Below are 18,316 nucleotides of genomic sequence, written 5' to 3'. Positions count from 1 at the left end.
AACACATCACTTATCATAGAATCCCTATAGTGTGGAAACAGGTCCTTCGGCCCAACAAGTCCACACCAACCCTTGGAGCATCCCACCCACTTAATCTACACACCCCTGAACACCATGGGCAATTTAGCACAGACAATCCACCTAGCCTGCACATCTTTGGACTGTGGGAGGAAACCGGAGTACCTGGAGGAAACCCACGCAGACAGGGGGAGAATGTGCAAACTCCTCTTCAAAGAACTCTTATGAATTGGTCAAATGGTTCCTCTGATGAAACCATGTTGACTTTTGCTGATTACTTTGAGTTTTTCTAAGTGTGCAACAATAATATTCTTAATGATTGATCCCAATACCTTCCTTACAACAGACACAAAGTTAACAGATCTAATGTTTCCTGTTTTCTGGTGCTGTCCCTTATTCAATGGAGGGGTTACATTTGTTAATTTTTAGTCAGTTGAAATAATTCCTGAATATCGAATTTTGGAAAATTGACATCAGTCTACTACATCAGTCACCTCTTTTAAAATCATAGGGTGACATCTATCAGGATCTAAAGGTGTCAGTATCAGTTTGCTTAGTACCACTTCCCTAGTGATTGTAATTGTGCTTAAGTTCCTCTCTTTCTTCCACCTCCTGTTTTACACCCATTCCTGGAAAGTGTCCTTTCTATAGTTTTCGTCTATAGTGAAGGCAAAGCAATAGGCTTGTTCATGTACCCAATATTTCCTTATTATCCATTAATAACTCTCCATTCTCATTCTCGAGAGGGTCAGCAGTCATAGAATCACAGAATTCCTACCATGTGGAAACAGGCCATTCAGCCCAACAGGTCCTCACTGACCCTCTGAACAGCATCTCACCCAGACCCATCCCTCTACCCTATCCCTGTACCCTGCATTTCCCATGGCTAACCCACTTGCCTGCACATCTCTGAACACGAAGGGCAATTTAGCATGGCCAATCCACCAAGCACCATGTCATTTACACTTTCCTTTTTAAATACCTACAGAAGGTCTTGCTATCCTCATTAAATGTCTCGAGCTAGCTCCTCTTATACTCATAATTTCTTCCTCCTGATTGACCTTATAGTCATTCTTTGACTGTTTGTATTCATCTGATCTGCCACTAACCTTTGTTATATGCTTTGTCCTCAAGTTTGATGCTTGCCCTAACTTCTTTCGTAAACTACAAATGGTGGATCTTCCATTTAGAGTTTTTTTAATAATAGGAAAATACTTGTTCTGAATTAGTTCCTTAAACGTTTCACACTGCATCTCTTGATCTACTGACTAATCTAATATGACAGTTCACTTCAGCTAACTCAGCCTTCGTGCCCACATAATCATCCTTATTTAAGTTTAAAATACTAGTCTTAGACTCAATATTTATGGTAATTGCTACCCCTAGGGATGCCTCTACTCCAAAGACATTTATTAATCTTGTCATATTAAAGTAGTCTAATATAAACTGCTCTTGGTCAGTTCCAGAACATGCCACTCTAAGAAACTATCTCAAAAGAATTCAGAACATGCCACTCTAAGAAACTATCTCAAAAGAATTCAATGAACTCCTCATTTAGGCTACTATTACAAGTCTAATTTTACTAGTTCATGTGTAAATTAGAGAGACAGTAAATTATCATGAATAGTTTTACCACAAGCAACCAATATTACTTCTACTCCTTTTGTTAGCATTTTTCTTTCACCTATTTCTGAAAAATATTTTTGATAATAGTCTCACTAATAATGTGTAAATAATAATGATGTTTTATTCCTGTTTTTAATAACCGTGCTCATCAAATGGAGAATCAGCAGGGAAATGAGATTTTTTAATGCATCAAATTATGTTAAACTGTCCTAAAAGGTGGTGAACACAAGGGCAGTACTAACTTTAAAAAAAAAATCAGATATGTATGTGAGGAAGAAATGCTTTCCAGGGATGTAGGGAAAACAGCAGGGGCCTGGGAATAATTGGATAGCTCCTTCATAGGGCCACCAGAAAATGATGGGCCAAATGATTATCTTTTGAGCCATGTGATTCTTTACACCTAGGGCTTTTGAGGAAACTGCTGAGACTGGTATTTAACTGTTAACACCACTGATATAGAGTCTTGGAGCTGTATAGCATGGAAACAGACCCTTTGGTCCAACTCATCCATGCCGACCAAATATCCTAAATTAATTTCATCCCATTTGCCAGCAATTGGCCTATATCTCTCTAAACCCTTCTTATTCACGTATCCAACCACATGCCTTTTAAATGTTGTAATTGTACCTGCCTCCACCACTTCCTCCAGCAGCTCATTCCATACATGCACCACCCTCTGCATGAAAAAGTTGCCCCTTAGGTCCCTTTTAAATCTTTCCCCTTTCACCTTAAACCTATGCTCTCTAGTTTTGGACTCTCCTACCTTGGGGAAAAGACTTTGGCTATTCACCCTGTCCATACCCCTCATGATTTTATAAACTTACATAAGGTCACCCCTCAGCCTCTGACACTCCAGGGAAAATAGCCTCAACCTATTCAGCCTCTCTCTACAGCTCAAACCCTCCAACCCTGGCAACATCCTTGTAAATCTTTTCTGAACCCTTTCAAGTTTCACAACATCTTTCCTATAGCAGGGAAATCAGAATTGAACGCAGTATTTCAAAAGTGGCCTAACTAATGTCCTGTTTAGCCTCAACAAGTCCTCCCAACTCCTATACTCAATGCACTGACCAATAATGGCAAGCATACCAAATACCTTCTTCACTATCCTATCTATCTGGGACTTTACTTTCAAGGGACTGTGAGCCTGCGCTCCAAGGTCTCTCTGTTCAGCAACACGCCCCAGGACCTTACCGTTAAGTGTCTAAGTCCTGCCCTGACTTGCCTTTCCAAAATGCAGCACCTCACATTTATCTAAATTAAACTCCATCTGCCACTATCAAAGGATCCAGGAAGAAATCTAGATGTTCAGATTTTATTGTGGGACTGACAACACGGTACCAGTTTGGGTCTTCCATGCATTCTGCAAAGCCGAGCCAACCTTGAGGAATATTTAACTACTTCAGTGATGGTCTGGAAAATGATAGGGGAAAAATCCCCATTTGAGAGTAGGCCGTTGTAGGCCTGAAAAACACCGGAGCAAGTAAAGCCAGCTCTTGATGTAAGAAAGGTTATCTTGGATCAAACAATTCTCTGAATTTTCACTTTAAAGGCATTTCTCTTAAATTATTTATTTTGGTCTGCTGGTGACTATTGTACATTTATGACCTTATGTTAACACTGTTAGTAAATGTGGTTGACATAAAGAATGCATGAACTTTTTCCATGCTAGAAAATCTAGATATGATTTGAAATACTGGAGCATTATACAGCAGCTGGTAGGTCATGTGGTAGACTGAGACCACAAACTAGTACCACATCTAGGAATGCTTTAAGCCAGTTTGAGCCAAAGAGACAGCACATCATAAGAGGGATACAACAAATCCGATGACCCAAGAAATGGGTTTTAATGCATGATATAAATATTTGATAGACTGTGCTAGCGGCCACCTTGGATTGGAGCAGCTCTTTTACTTATAAGTATTTAGATGTATTATTTGCTTGCAATAACGTTTTACTGGTAAATATATCTTTAAAGTTTAGCCACTACAGACTACATTAAGATTCCAGCAGTCTTGAGCCATTTGAAAGCTAACAGCTATGTTGTTTATTCTTATAACTTAACCTACGTAACACAGTACCACATTTAAAGGATCTTAACATGATTGCAAAAGAAGTTATTTATATAGTTGGTTTTGCAAATCATTCTATTAGTTCCCCACTGCCAAACAGAAGATACTGACTCAGATTAAAAGGAGGAAAATTACAACACCGGTCAGCACTTTCCCTTAACTGAGTTTGTTGAAAGTTTGTCCAGAAGTGTTAAAACAGATAAAAAACTCCACTCCAGTGCATGCTCCTCCTCCTCCCTTTCATGGTGCCTTGAAAAAATTTGCTCTGTTAAATATGCTAAATAAATGCCATTCTTTGTAATTAACATAATACAGAACAATATGTTTCTCAAATTCTCAAAATACTGTTTCATTTCTGACTTATTTGAAGGTTGATCAATTTAAAGCTATTATTCTTTTAGGGTTTTATGAACTATATTTACCTCTTCACTTCCAACAGAATCCTCTGTTTGCTTGCCCTTCTTCTTTTTCTTCTTTCGTTTTGACTTCCCAATGCCAGCAGGGTTAACCAGAGATTTTTCTTCCTCCCCATCGGACACCTAGATAATAAACAAAATGGCAATGCAATGAGTTGCAGAATTTCCTTTTTAAATCACTGCTCTCTGACCTGCATTAGATATAATGAAACTGGATCGTCAGTGAATTATGGACACTCTGGGGAGTTTTAAACATGGCAAGTGGGATCCAGATCCACGATCTCTGACTTTTGGCAGATCCAATGTTCGCCGTTGTAGGAAGAGGGAATTAGAACAGGACATGATTGCAAATGTCTGAATCCTGAACTCAGCTTAGCCATTTGTAATCAGTGTTTAGTTTAACCAGACTCCAATTTTGCATGAAGGGCCTAATTCTGCAGTGCAAGTCTCACGAATATTTAGTGTGGCATTAAATGCTCTTGAAAGGTAGATAGGATTTGTAGAACGGTCAAGCTCGCAAGATATTGAAATAACTAGCCCTTGGTTAAAAAAAAACTGACAGCTCTGTACAATTTTAACAGCCGACTATTGACATACCCCTAAATGCTATCATCATTGTATTAAAAATGCTTGGTTGCTTTCCACAAAACAGTGGGTCTTGGAAGTTCTTAGTTTGGTTGATAGCTCCAAGAGGCTATAAACTGATTTGAGGCTATGAATACAAATATTTATTTTTATAAGGGATGTACTTGAGAGGATTTAGATGTATTAAGCAGCTTTTTACAGAATCCCTACAGTGCAGATAGAGGCCATTCAGCCAACTGACCCTTTGAAGAATATTCCACTAGCAACCCCATCCTACCCCTGTAACCCTACATTAATCATGGTTAACCCAACCAACCTGCACATCTCCAGACACTATGGGGCAATTTAGCATTGCCTGTGGGAGGAAACTGGAGCACCTGGCAGAAACTCAAGCAGTTACGAGGAGAGTGTACAAACTCCACAAGGACAGTTGCCCATGGATGGAAGTAAACCTGGGTCTCTGGCATTCAGAGGCAGCTGAGCTAACCACTGTGCCATCGTGCTACTCATGAGTGGGAGTTTCTTGTATACAGTAAACTCTATAACAAGTACTTAGGATTTTATTTTATTTCACCTCAGCCCGGCTCTTGATTTAAATCTATGGTGGGTCCTGAGTAAATTGGTGTGGAGGACATGACGGCAAAGGAGCCTTGAACATGTGAGTTGGAATAAGTTGACTCGAAGTTGCCAGAGGACTTGAAGAGGCCATGGTGATGGTTAGGGGGTCACAAGATGGCAGTATATTGACAGGGGTACAAGGGACATGAGGGTGGGTAAGTGGCTTGGTTGGGATGAACTGGCATGTATGGAAAGGAGGAATGCATGAGGACTGTACAAAAAGGGGCGAGGACTAGAGAGTATGATGTTTACAAAATCAACTCAGTCAAAGCTGCAGAGAACCAAGGCAGACATTTTAAACTGCCTCCTTTAGTACCTGGGGGTAGCGAACCTGACTCCATCCCACATCTATTCCATCTCTCCTCCTGCTTTGTGAAATTTCCACCAGGCAAGGCACTTTCAGTGGTGTCAGGTCTGGCAAGTTAGTGAATTTCACAACTCAAGCTACATATCTCAGGAAGAAAAGTCCACACTCTCAGAATCACACAGTACAGTGTTTGGATCCTTGTTTCATTTTAAAAGGTGAAGTGACAGGAACTAGGCTGGCATTTCAGCACAGCACTGAGGGAGAATTGCACTGCTAGAGGTGCCACCTTTCAGACAAAATGTTAAAACATGGCCCTGTCTGCACTTCCAGGTAGGTGCAAAAGACACCATGGCAATATTTTGGATGAGAGTAAAGGCTGTCTGGCTTTGTCCTGGCCAAAGTCTATGCCTTAACCCACAGTTAAAAAAATATGGAGGGCTGTATTCTGAGTGGGCTGCATGGTTGGAGATGGAAAAACTGGAAGTCTAGGCTTCTCAGGTGTTCTGAAGTCTTCAATCCATAGTTTTGATTTAATTTATAGACTTGGTATCCAGTCATACCAGGGATACTCTGGAACAGGTCAAAAGTGCAATTAAGTCACTTGCTAACGTGAGTGCTGTGGGATGGGGTGGGGGGGATGGTTACTGGTGGCGGGTTGGTATTATGACCCGAAATCAGGAGACAGGAGTGTCGCACAGGTCTGACAGTGCAAGTTGCAGCTTGGGGGCCAGAGGCAAGCACTTCATTTCTCTCCATACTTATCCTTGCCTTCCTTTAGGTGATGCGTTTCCCAGAGGCCCAAGGATTTCTGGCAGACAAAACTGAACTTCCAAGCCCATTTAAATCAAAGATTTTCAGCTTCGTTAGAATATTTAATTAGCCAACCTGCCTCAGTTGGTTTTGAGATTTTTGACATTTAACATTTCACCCAACCTACCCATCTTTGCAACGTAATGTTCAACTCACATTGCCTTGTCATTCATCTTGCTGGTGTTTTTGGAATCTTGCTGTGCATAAATTGCTGCCATATTCCACAATATTTCAACAGTGATGATACTTCAGAGATATCTGGTTGGTTTTGGAGAGCTATTGGAGTTCTGTACTGATGTCTTCACTGCACATTTCAAAACCACAGCTTCACAACAGCCAATATTAAATTTGGTTTTAAAAATAAACTTATTCACAATGCTTATAGGAAATGACACAAGTGAAATATTTTTGAAACAGCAATTTGTATTTTTCTGTGCATACCTCAAACACATGCTGTTCACTGCTTTATGTGCAGTATTCACAACCGTCTTGCAGCATTAATAGACAGTTGGAACACAAATAGGGTACTTTATAAATTCAATTTTAGGACATTATGGAGTTCTAAATGATTTCACTGGAGCGATGATTTGTTAGTCCTTTTCTCATTATTACCTTTAGTTTCTCTTTTCCTAGTTCCTGGGTTGTTAAAGTTTCCTCCCCTGTCCAGTTGCCCCATTCTTCTGTAGGTGGGCTCCAATCAGAGTTAAGGTCAATGGCAAAGGGGTCATCTGTAAAGCAAAGGTCAATTGTATTAATATATTCATTATTGTTTCCTATAATGTGGGCACCCTGCATAAGTGACAAATTCAGGCAGTGACCGCTCCACCAATGTTAAAATTAAGCACTCACAATTTTATGATATTACTTCCGAAGGTCTGAGGCATTTCCTGAGTCTGTCTCTTTCCTGTTTGACCAAGTCAGGACTGCCAAGGTCAGCTATGCCCCTGTGGCCAAAGCTTTATTCTGATTTGTTATAATATCTTTTATTCTCAGTAAGTGTTCAATGTTTCAATGTTTAAATTTGTTCAGCTTGTTCCATGAACTGCTTCCTCACAATCATTAACCTATCAATGAAGGAGTAGCACTGTGAACAAGCCTGCCAAATCTAGAATTAAATTCAGTGGCTTTACCAATGTAAAAGTCATATACTGATAGCAACACATGCGTCGTACAAAGATGAAGAATCAATTGGACTTTTCTAACTGCACTTCATTATAATATTATTTCCCTTGTGTTATTCTCTTTTCAATGCCAATTTTATAGTTTGCTTTGATTGTGTAAAAGGGTTTATACAACTAGTTATTTCAAACAAGTTAGGCAGCACTGTGGACAGTGTAGATGAAAGCATAAAATTACAAAGGGATATTGATAGTTTTAAGTGAATGGGGAAAACTGTAGCAGATGAAATTCAATGTTAAGTGTGAGGTCATCCAGTTTGGACCAATTAGGGTAATTTCCAAATGGAATGAAGGTAAATACAGTGGATGTGCAAAGAGACTTGGGAGTTCAGGTGCACGGTTCTTTAAAATGTCAGACAGGCAACTGTGATTTTGGGTTCCTTAGAAAAAGGCCAAGACGGATCAATCATGCAGCACTTCTGACCGAAGATAGTAGCAAATACTTCAGCATTGTCTTTTGGATTTACATGCTGACCTCCCCAATCATTGAGGGTAGAAGTATTGGTGGAGTGTCCTCTCCTCGTTAGCCCTCTACCATTCATGACTGAATACACTAAGGAGCAGAGCTTTCATCTCATCCACTGACAATGGGATTGCTTAGTTCTGTTTTTCACATGCTGTTTCTCGTGGTTTACATAGATATAAATCTATGTAAAGTTGACACTTTAGCTTTATGAATTCAAGTGTGACTCTTGGCATACTCTTTACATGCCTTATTGGACCAAAGTTGATCAACTGGCTTGATAATAATGGAAGAATGAAGGACACACTAGGCTATAAGTTTATCAGTTGTGGTTGAATAAAATCCCACTGCTACTGATGGCCACAGCGCTGCATGGATGCCTAGTTTTGAGCTGCCATTTATTCTGAATCTTTCATTTAGCCATACAACACAATGGATGGTACTGTCATGGGCCAGACCAGGCGCCCTCAAAACATATTAAGAAGGTAGCCTAGACCCTAACATTTTCTTATTTTAAAGGTAAATGTCTGGTGCTTTGTTCCTGATGCAATTTGATTGGTCAAACTACTTGATGTTAAGAAAAACACAATTTATTCAAATATAGTTAAAATACAACTAAAGAAAGAAGAACTTGAAATAACTTAACTGTATTGGAAAACTTAACAGAATAATAGATTCAGTAACTGTTACTAATTAACCGTTCCAATATAGTAGCATCCCATAAACATACACCTTGGCAAAAAGGCAAATTCAGAAACAGATTTTCTCACATGCAACACCTGCAGAATGAAGAGAAACCTCAGCTTCTAGCTTGAACCGTGGCAGGGGCAAAATAGCTTCTACTTCAAGACTCCAGCAACTTGTGCTGAATCTAAAAGTCTTAAAAAAAAACATAGAAACCCTGGTCTGTGAGACCTAGCCACACCCATCGAGGCTGCTTCTACTGTTCCAATTTTAAAAGAAACCCAAGGCCTCACAAGCTGCTAATGTTACCACAGATTGCTCGATATCTCTCATTCGATCCCTTTCTTAAAAGAAGCCAGGACAAAATACACCTCTTAAAGCCATAGCATTATTACAGTACGCTCAGCGTGAAGACAGGACTTTGTCTTCATAAGAACCCTGGTATCTGTAGCCATCAGACTGGTATGGGTGATATTACGTTAGCTTATGTTCCATCTTTCATTTCCCTCAGAATCTGCTAAAGCAGCTATGTGCACTAGCAATTAGCTCAATTAGTAGCAGTGTGACCGAACCACTCGTGGTGATGGACATTGGATTTCCCCAACCAGAGTACATTCTGTACCAGGTTTCCCTCAGTTACTCTTCCAAAGTGGTTTTCATCATTATGCCATACTGATTCATTAACTGACAGAGGGTAGTAGTTGGTATTCAGCAGGAGGGTTCCTTGCCCTTGTTTGATGCCAGGAGACCTCCCAAGGTAAATTCCCCCTGATTGTACACCACTGTGCTGCCACCTCTGGTGGCCTGTCCAGCTGTGGGCAGGGTTATACAAGCAAGGATATGCATGATCTCCACTGGAGAGCAGTTGAAGGTAATTAATTAAGGAAACTAGCTTAATCAGGCTTTTCTGTTCCTGGGGCTATGCTAACTCAGAGAATATAAACACAGGAATCCCAGTGGGGCTTAGTCCAAAGTGCTGGCAGTCAAGTGAGTAAGAGAGTTAGTGAAGAAGAGGTGTTCCTTTGCTTTTTTAAAAACATTTTCATCCTGCAGGATTTGGTCCTTAGTCTACTCCCTTTGGCTTGAATCTTATAAATGGTTAGGATGTATTCTATTCCTAAGATTTCAAATACTACAGGAACTGTGGTAAGGTTGAAACAAAATATAAAAAGAAAAACAGATAACCAAATAAAATAATTAGTTAATTAAAAATACATTGAGGATAGTAGGATAGGTGATATGTTGTGATTGCATTGGTGGGAGCTCTTGGATGCCGGTACAACCTAGGGCAACATACCTGCAGTTAAGTGTTTGCAACTCAAGGAGCTTTGGCTCAGAGTAACTGAATTTGAGGTTGCAGACAGCACAATACATCAAGGTTTGGAAAAATTGCTTAGATATTTTGTACTGTGAGGTGGTCAGACTCGTTAGGATAAGGTCTTCTGATTTGATTAGTGGTCAAGGACAGGGGAATGTAACTACAGCTGAGGCAGGTAAGAGGACCCAGAGGGCAGGAATGTAGGAGACCTATCCTTTGCGATTGTTCAACAGGTTTGAGGTTCTTTCTGCTTTAGCTGAGAGGAAGGGCTACAGGGTGTAAGCATCAAATACAGAGTTCAACTTAGCACAGTCATATGCACAAATAAGCTTCTGCCCTGCTAACAATATATTTTATCCCATGCAATAGTTCTGTATCCCTTCAGAACGTTTTCACTAGAAACTCACCCTGCTGAGTCCTTTGAAAGTGACTAGCAGCTTGTGCCAAGTTGTGAGCTCTTCTATGCTGTGAATTTATATTATTTAGAAACTCAATGTCAGCTGACCAAAACCAATTTTACTACCACTAAAGACAGAAATATCACAGCCGGGCTTAAGCCTGGGGTGGAAAGATATGAAAGTAATTGTCAATTTGGATATAACTCAAAGCTAACTGCAATGATTAGTCACCCATGACATGCTATGTCTTATCTTCCCACCATTACTCCAGTAAAGGTCTGGTGGTGGGATCAAATATTAGGCTTGGAACTGGGATAAGCTAGATCCTGATGTTTTCCTTGCAGTTACCCTGGAGCCCAGTATCACTTTAATTCAAAAAGATCACATCAGAAAATAGTGGGTGTGTGAACTTGGGTCTTAAGACCCTGAGGCTTCTAGAAAGGGAAGAGTGAAAGACGTCAAGGGTTTCAATTATGAGGTCCTTGGGAAAGATTGAGTTAAGAGGGAAATTGTATAATTCACCTCAAATGCAATAAAACAAAGGTGCAGTGAGAACGGACGGCAAAAGTGATTGAATATTTTTGACTTGTCAGGACCTCCCATTTGGAGGAGCTCAAGCCGTAATAAAGTGAAAATAAGATTTCAATAGAGATGTAGATGGTCCATGATTGTGAGACACACATCTCCATCACTTCACCCCTTTGTAAGTCAATAACCCCGTTTTAAGGTTTGTCAAGAATAGCCATTTAAAAGGCCAACTTCAACATTCTAAACCAAGTATTTAACTCGTTTGAATATTAACATGTGGACCTGGCAACAATACATTTGCAAACTTGAACATTATTCTCAGATCAACAAAAATATTTTCTTTTAAACTTTCTCCATAGCATCAGCTTGGAACTTTATTGTGTTGCCTCATAATGGCGTCAACAGAAAAGTTGTTATCTCTTTTATGAACTACATTAATATATTAATCATACAATAACTAGTGCTAAGAGAAATGCTTAAATAATGAGACTTCCTTACCTAGTCCAAGCCATGCTTCATCAATTGTATGAGAAGGCAATGAGGCACTCAAATAACACCTTGATGGACTATCTTGAGATGAAGTTGTGTCTTGGATAACTTAAGGTAAAAAGAAAATTTATGTCAAACCAGTTCACAGCATCCTTAAAACATAAGTGTTAACTTATAAACTAATTATTTCATATATTTCATGAAGGTAATATGAGTTTATTAATTTACTAAGAGTATGCAATTTGAGGGTTTGCATTTTCACTGAAATCCTAATTTTGTCCATACAACCTCACTGAAAATCAACATTTTAATTTTGTTGTCATTTTATCATTTCAGTTGCTTACAATCGGAGTATATCATTTGCAATCGTGAAATATGATATCAAAGGGTAGAAACTGTTGGAATCAGAAGACTGAAATTAAAGCATAGCGTCAGCTGAGGGGCTGAACTAGGCCTACTAGTTTAACACTGCCTCATTGATAAATGTACATGAAATGGCACTGGTTTCCTTTCTAACTACTCACAGCAGGGGCTGCTTTTACAAAACCGCTGCGTAAAGCAGTTAAAAGTCTTACATGTTTGAAAGTCACTATCAGAAAGGTGCATTGCAAATCTTTCCATTTCCTTTTCATTTATGTTCCTCCTGAAGAACGGAGATCAGACCAGGTTGCACCAAGTAACTTGCAGAATGTTGTGTTTGACATTTTAACCATTCATGGCAACAAATAAAACACCAGCACCCGGAGAATGCAGGGACTTGAAGCATGGGAATGTGTAACTCACAACCTAGAGAATGCCTCTGGGTGGGAAGGCACTCTATCCACCCCATCTTCTTTCATTTTACCTGCTTTCCAGTCCATCGCTAGAGAATATCCAGGCCTATATGTGCATCTGGGTTGACATGTGGAGTCTTAATGTTCAAATGGATTCGGTCTATAATAGCCTGGACTATTTGTCAGCGTGGATATGATGAAATTTTGCAATATCACGATTAGAGTCATACATATATCCTTTTCAGTGGGAAAGTAATGAAGGTACTTAGCTTATCAAACCTGATGTCAGCCATCTGCCTTATATAGGAAAGAACTATAGACTGGCTTGTCTGACAGATGTAACCATAGTGGTCATCACAATGAAGAAGGAACCATCCCAGTCCTTAATGTTATCTACATATCTGCTGGCAGCAGCTGAAAAGTTTTGCCATTTAACTGTTCAGTCAAACTAAAGCATGTAGAAAGAGAGTGCCTGAGGCTCATCAAGTTTGGGTCTGTATGCCTATCCACTTGGGCAGTAATGAAAGGATACACATTTCTTGAGGATTTTGTCAGTTTGCAGATGTATGCTCATGAAATGCTCCTCCCAATCCAATTCACGCACGCTTAATCAACAATATACAAACATATGATTTAGGAACAGAGGTAGGGCATTCAGTCTCTCAAGACTGTTTCACCATTCAAAAAGATCATGGCTGATCTGACTGGATTCTCAAATTTGCATTCCCGTCTACTGCTGATAACCTTTCAAACCCTTGCTTAACAAGAATCTAACTACCTCTATTGTAATATTATTCAAGGACTCTGCTTCGACTAATTTTTCAGGAAGAGTGTGCTTCAAAGATTCATGACCCTACGAGAAATCAGGGCGACCCCTGATTGTTAAACAGTAACTCTTAGTTTCCGACTTCCAGATTCCTCTGTAAGATGAAACAGTACAATTTTGTACAGCTGCATTTCTCCAGAGAAATATACCTTATCCAACTGAAACCTTCAGCAAAGAATTAAAACTGCAGAAAAGAAAAAAGTTACATGTTCAATGCTTGTACAGAAAAATTTGCAAAAACAAAAATCTCTTGGACTTTATCCAATGAAACACAGCAATCTTGGATTATCTGATACTCGAACGCTAGCCAGGCTTATTTTCCTGGCAAGGAACAATACAGCCTATCAGTTTACAGTATGAAAAGTTACTTGGCCTGTTATGCTTGTGCAGTTCCTTGCTAAAACAATTAAGGACTAACCCCACACTCTCCAAATAACTGTGAAAAATGGTCTGTTATTTTCCATTTTGCATTTCTTCTTTAACGGATGAATTGCTCTTTGCTTCAACTACTTTCTGCAGCAATACATTCAACACTGTGATAAACCTCTGTGTAAAGCCGTATCTCCAGAATACTCTATTCATTTTCTTACAGACAGATTAAATCATTCTTCCCCACATTGCTGATTCTTCAAACAGAGGAAATAATCTTTTTTTTCCCTATTCTAACGGGAAAAGTTCCAGTATTTTATGTCTTTCCTCATAATTATAACTTTTCATTCCTGGTATCATCCTGCTTAGCTATGTATTCTTCACAGAATCACAGAAATTCTATGGCACAGAAGGAGGCCATTTGGCCCACCATGTCTGCACTGGTTCTCCAAATAAGCATCATGAACTTGGTGCCATTATCCTGACATTTCCCCGTACCCTTGCATATTAGATAATTATTTAAATAAAAACAATGCCCTGCTGAATCCCTCACTTGAACGTACCTCCACCACACTAACAAGCAGTGCATTCTACACTCGAACCATGCATTATGTGCAAAAGTTTTTTCTCACCTTTCATTTGATTCTTTTGCAAAGCACTTTACATCTGTGTCCTCTCATTCTTGATCCTTTTACAAGCAGGAACAGTTTCTCCCCTCCTGCCCATCCAGCTTCTTCATGATTTTGAAACTTCTATTAGCTTTCATCTTAGCCTCTTCTTTCCAAATAAAACAGTTTCAACCTTTCCAATTTCATTAATGAAGGTTCTCATCCTGGAATCATTCTTGTGAACCTCTTCTATACTCTCCAATGCATTCACATCCTTTCTGTATTGTGGCAACCCCAGAACAATACACTGGTGACATCTAACAAGAGGTGCATAGATAAGATAAATGCATATAGTCTTTTTCCCAGGGATGGGGAATTGAAAACTAGAGGGCATAGGTTTGAAGTGAGAGGGAAAAGATTTAAGAAGGGCCTGAAGGGTAATTTCTTCATGCAGAGAGTCGTCTGTATATGGAATGGGCTGCCATAGAAAGTGGTTGAGGCAGGTACAATAGAAACATTTAAAAAACATTTGGATAGGTACATGGGTAGGAAGAGTTTAGAGGGATATGGACCAAATGCAGACAATTGGAACTAGCTGAGTGGGCAACATTGTCAGCATGGTCCAATTGGGCCAAAGGGTCTGTTTTCATGCTGCATTACTCAATGACTCTAAGTGTTCACACAAGTTAGGCATCAATTGCGATGGCACAATGGCACAATGGTTAGCACTGCTGCCTCAGCGTGCAGGGACTCAGATTTAATTCCAGCCCTGGGTGACCATCTGTGTGGAGTTTGCATGTTCTCCCTGTGTCTGCATGAGTTTCTTCCGGGTGCTCTGGTTTCCTCCCACAGTCCAAAGATGTGCAGGTTAGGTGTATTGATCATGCCAAATCATCTGTAGTGCCCAGGGACTTGCAGGCTAGTTGGATTAGCCAGGGTTAATGTTGGTTTACAGTAATAGAGCAAGGGGTGGGATGCTCTTCAGAGGGTTGGTGCAGACTTGATGAGCCTCTTTCTGAACAGCATGAATTCTTTGTTCTACATTCTATATCACAATTAATAAGGCCCAGGGTACAATGCTTTATTAACTACACTCTCCACTTGTTCTGCCATCTTCAACTATGTACACTTATATCTGAGTCCAAAATGAATTACCTTACAATTCTTTGTAAAGACTGTGTATTTTTGTTTTTATTTATTTTTCAATTGCGGACTGAAATGCGAATGAAAAACTGATTTAAAAACCAAACTGTCTGGTTTGAAAGCAAGTAATTTGATACACATTGTGAACACCTTTTGTATAGCTATGGGTTATAGCAGTGTCTGCAGAGCTGAGGCGTCATGTACAGATGGAGATTTCATTGTCAAAAAGAGCTGTTTGGTTTGTGGATGAGTGACCGGCTACAGATAACAGAGGCCTTCAGCCTGCTAATAACCATATGATTGGTTCTCAGTTAACTGCAAAGCTAAGGGCTGCAAGCAAGATGCAGAAAAGCTATAAGATCTCCAGCAGCAGTTGCTGAAATCTGTGGCTTTTAATCAGCAAATCAGAGACCTTTTTGCAAGTGAACCAGCACTCTGTATGTCTTGTAAACCAATGGAAGCATTTAGAGAAGGATGACTGAAAAGCATTGTTCTGATCAGCACAAGAACCATGAGAATCATCTCAACAGTAACCCTTGTGCACAGAAACCACTGAACTGTTTCCCAGTTTATTCCCCTCCATCCATAATCCGTGTTTTTCCTGGTCTATGCCTGTTCGTGCAGGTACTGTGTAAGGGGGAAATAATAATGGGATTAGAGCTTTAATTTGTTGAGTTATATATTGACAGGTATAAGAAGGTTATCTAAGATTACAAAGAGATCTTGATCAATTGGATCAATGAGCTGAACAGTGGCAGATGGAGTTTAGATAAATGCAAAACATTGCATTATGGTAGGACAAACAAGGGCAGGACTTATGGAATTAGAAGTAGAGCTTTGGGTAGTGTTGTAGAACAAAGAGACCCAAGGGTTCAGGTACATAATTCATTGAAGTTTGCATTACATTTAGATAGGATCGTTAAGAAGGCATTTAGCATGTTTGCCTTCATTACTCAGAACTTTGAGTATAGGAGTTGGGATGCGATGTTAAGGTCGTACAGGATGTTGGTGAGGCCTCTTCTGGACTACTGTGTCTAGTTCTGGTCACCCTGTATAAGAAGGATATTATTAAGCTGGATACGGTTCAGAAGAGATTTACCAGGGATTCCTGATTGGGGCTGTTAATCTGGTCCAATCAGGGAACTCATTCTATGAGGTCCACTTGGCTGATCTTGTTACAATCACTACGTCCCTGCCCCTCCGCATCTGAGGAGGTGTCAGTCATCCTGTGCACTCTGAAAGCTGGCTCTGAGGGAGCTGGATCAGTGTCAAGGACTCTCCACGTGTAAATAAAAGGTAACTTGGTGATGGAATACTAGCTTCTGGACAGTTTTTTCAGTTACGTGTGAAAGCCCATGCCCAGTATAATTAGCTCTAGCCAATTTCAAATGAGTGACTGCACACTTCAAGCCACAGCATGGCCCAGAGTCATGAAATTTAATGAGGGACCCAACTTAAGTTGTTTACTTAACCTGCTTTCTTTAGCAGTACTGATGCTTTGCTCCTTCCAAAACTGCATACTGGAAAATTTAGCACACAAAATTGGGGTCCATTTTTGAATCCAAGCTTACCCCCGGCAAGGCTTTAGGTCACAAGTGGAGCCTTGGAAATTGAGGAAGGGTCACCAGACCCAAAATGTTAACGCTGTTTTTTCCTTCACAGATGCTGTCAGACCTGCTGAGCTTTCCCAGCAACTTTGTTTTTGTCCTTGGAAGTTGGGGTTTAATGTCCATGGTGGTAGATTCAAATGCAATGAGTTGCTATATTAAAAACAACTGATATGCTGTGTGGTGATACATCAATAAAGTCCTCTATGCAGTCGAGCATCACATGGCACTAGAAACTCGTGATAAGCAAGCTGTTGTTATGCTATTTATGAAAGTTATCAAAATTTCATTATCTTCTCAATTTATGGCATAATCTAAACTCCTCAACTGCATTAGTGTTCTATAATATACTGATGACAATTCAGCAATCTCTATTTATAAAGCAGTTCAATATAGCTCACTGCTGGCAATGAAATGAAAATAGCATATTGACAGGAGTGTTCTTGGTCACTCACTTGCTTCGGGAGGATCAGTAAATGCTCCAAAGGTCACAGGAGGGCTTCTAACACCTGTCTTGTTTTCCCATGTACCTAAACACAAATCAGCAAGATCAATTCAAGACAAAGCAACAAAACAGTTGATCCTCAAATGAACAGGTTTGGAATTTTTCATTGCACTGTGATTGGAATAGAAGTGCTTATAAAAGGGCTTTTTCCTGGTCTATGCCTGTTCGTGCAGGTACTGTGTAAGGGAGAAATAATCAAGCATTGTCTGCTTGCAGAAATAACTCCTTATTAAATCAAGGCTGTGGCACATTCCCATTTTCCAACCAGCTCTCATCACGAGTGTCACTTGTTGTTAAGAATGTCTCATCAGGGAAAACAGCCCTTGAAAACCTGTAACATTTAATGATTCTGCATTTCAATGTGCCATAGACCTAAGCAATTTAAATGTACAATCACATTCTTATTTGTAAACAAGTGTCCAGATTAAAATAGAAGTTGCTGGAGAAAATCAGCAGGTCTGGCAGCATTTGTGGAGAGAAAACAGAGTTAGCATTTCGTATCCAGCTCTGAAGGTCACTAGATTCAAAATGTTAACTCTATTTCTCTCTCCACATGATGCCTGACCTGCTGAGTTTCTCCAGTAATTTCTCTTTTGTTTCAGATTTTCAGCATCTGTGGTTCTATGTTTTGTTTTAGGCTTCCTGATGAGTTGTTTTTTTTTTGACGTGCAATCTTCTAAATATAATTATCAGAGGTTGGTTAGCTCAGTTAGTTGAACAACTGGTTTGTGAAGCAGAGGGATGCCAATAACGTGGATTTAATTCTCAGACTGACTGACGTTACCATGAAGGACTCTCCTTCTCAATCTCTCCCCTCACCTGAGTTGCGATGACCCCCAGGTTACATGAGAGTGCACCTCTGTATTCCTCTCTGAGATGATGGTGACTTTTATTTATTTTACAAATAATTAGTTTACAAAGCTCTTAATATTGTAATGTTAATATGGAAGATTACACATGAAATCACCCAACATG

General features: G+C 39.7%; 1 protein-coding gene across 1 annotated transcript in view; it reads right to left on the bottom strand.

Moving 5' to 3' along the window:
* LOC109916048 (protein LYRIC-like) overlaps positions 1–18,316 on the bottom strand; it is an 89,121-nt gene that overhangs the window by 17,232 nt on the left and 53,573 nt on the right. Inside the window, exons 6-9 of the mRNA XM_048596798.1 lie at positions 17,292–17,366; positions 11,520–11,618; positions 7,065–7,180; positions 4,139–4,255 (exon numbers count right to left, since the gene is read on the bottom strand). Coding sequence (XP_048452755.1) covers positions 4,139–4,255; positions 7,065–7,180; positions 11,520–11,618; positions 17,292–17,366 — 407 coding nt within the window. The remainder of the gene's footprint in view (positions 1–4,138; positions 4,256–7,064; positions 7,181–11,519; positions 11,619–17,291; positions 17,367–18,316) is intronic.

The sequence above is a fragment of the Rhincodon typus genome, chromosome 5 (assembly GCF_021869965.1).
Source record: "Rhincodon typus isolate 14 chromosome 5, sRhiTyp1.1, whole genome shotgun sequence".
Lineage (NCBI taxonomy): Eukaryota > Metazoa > Chordata > Chondrichthyes > Orectolobiformes > Rhincodontidae > Rhincodon > Rhincodon typus.
This window is presented reverse-complemented; position numbering and strand designations above follow the sequence as displayed.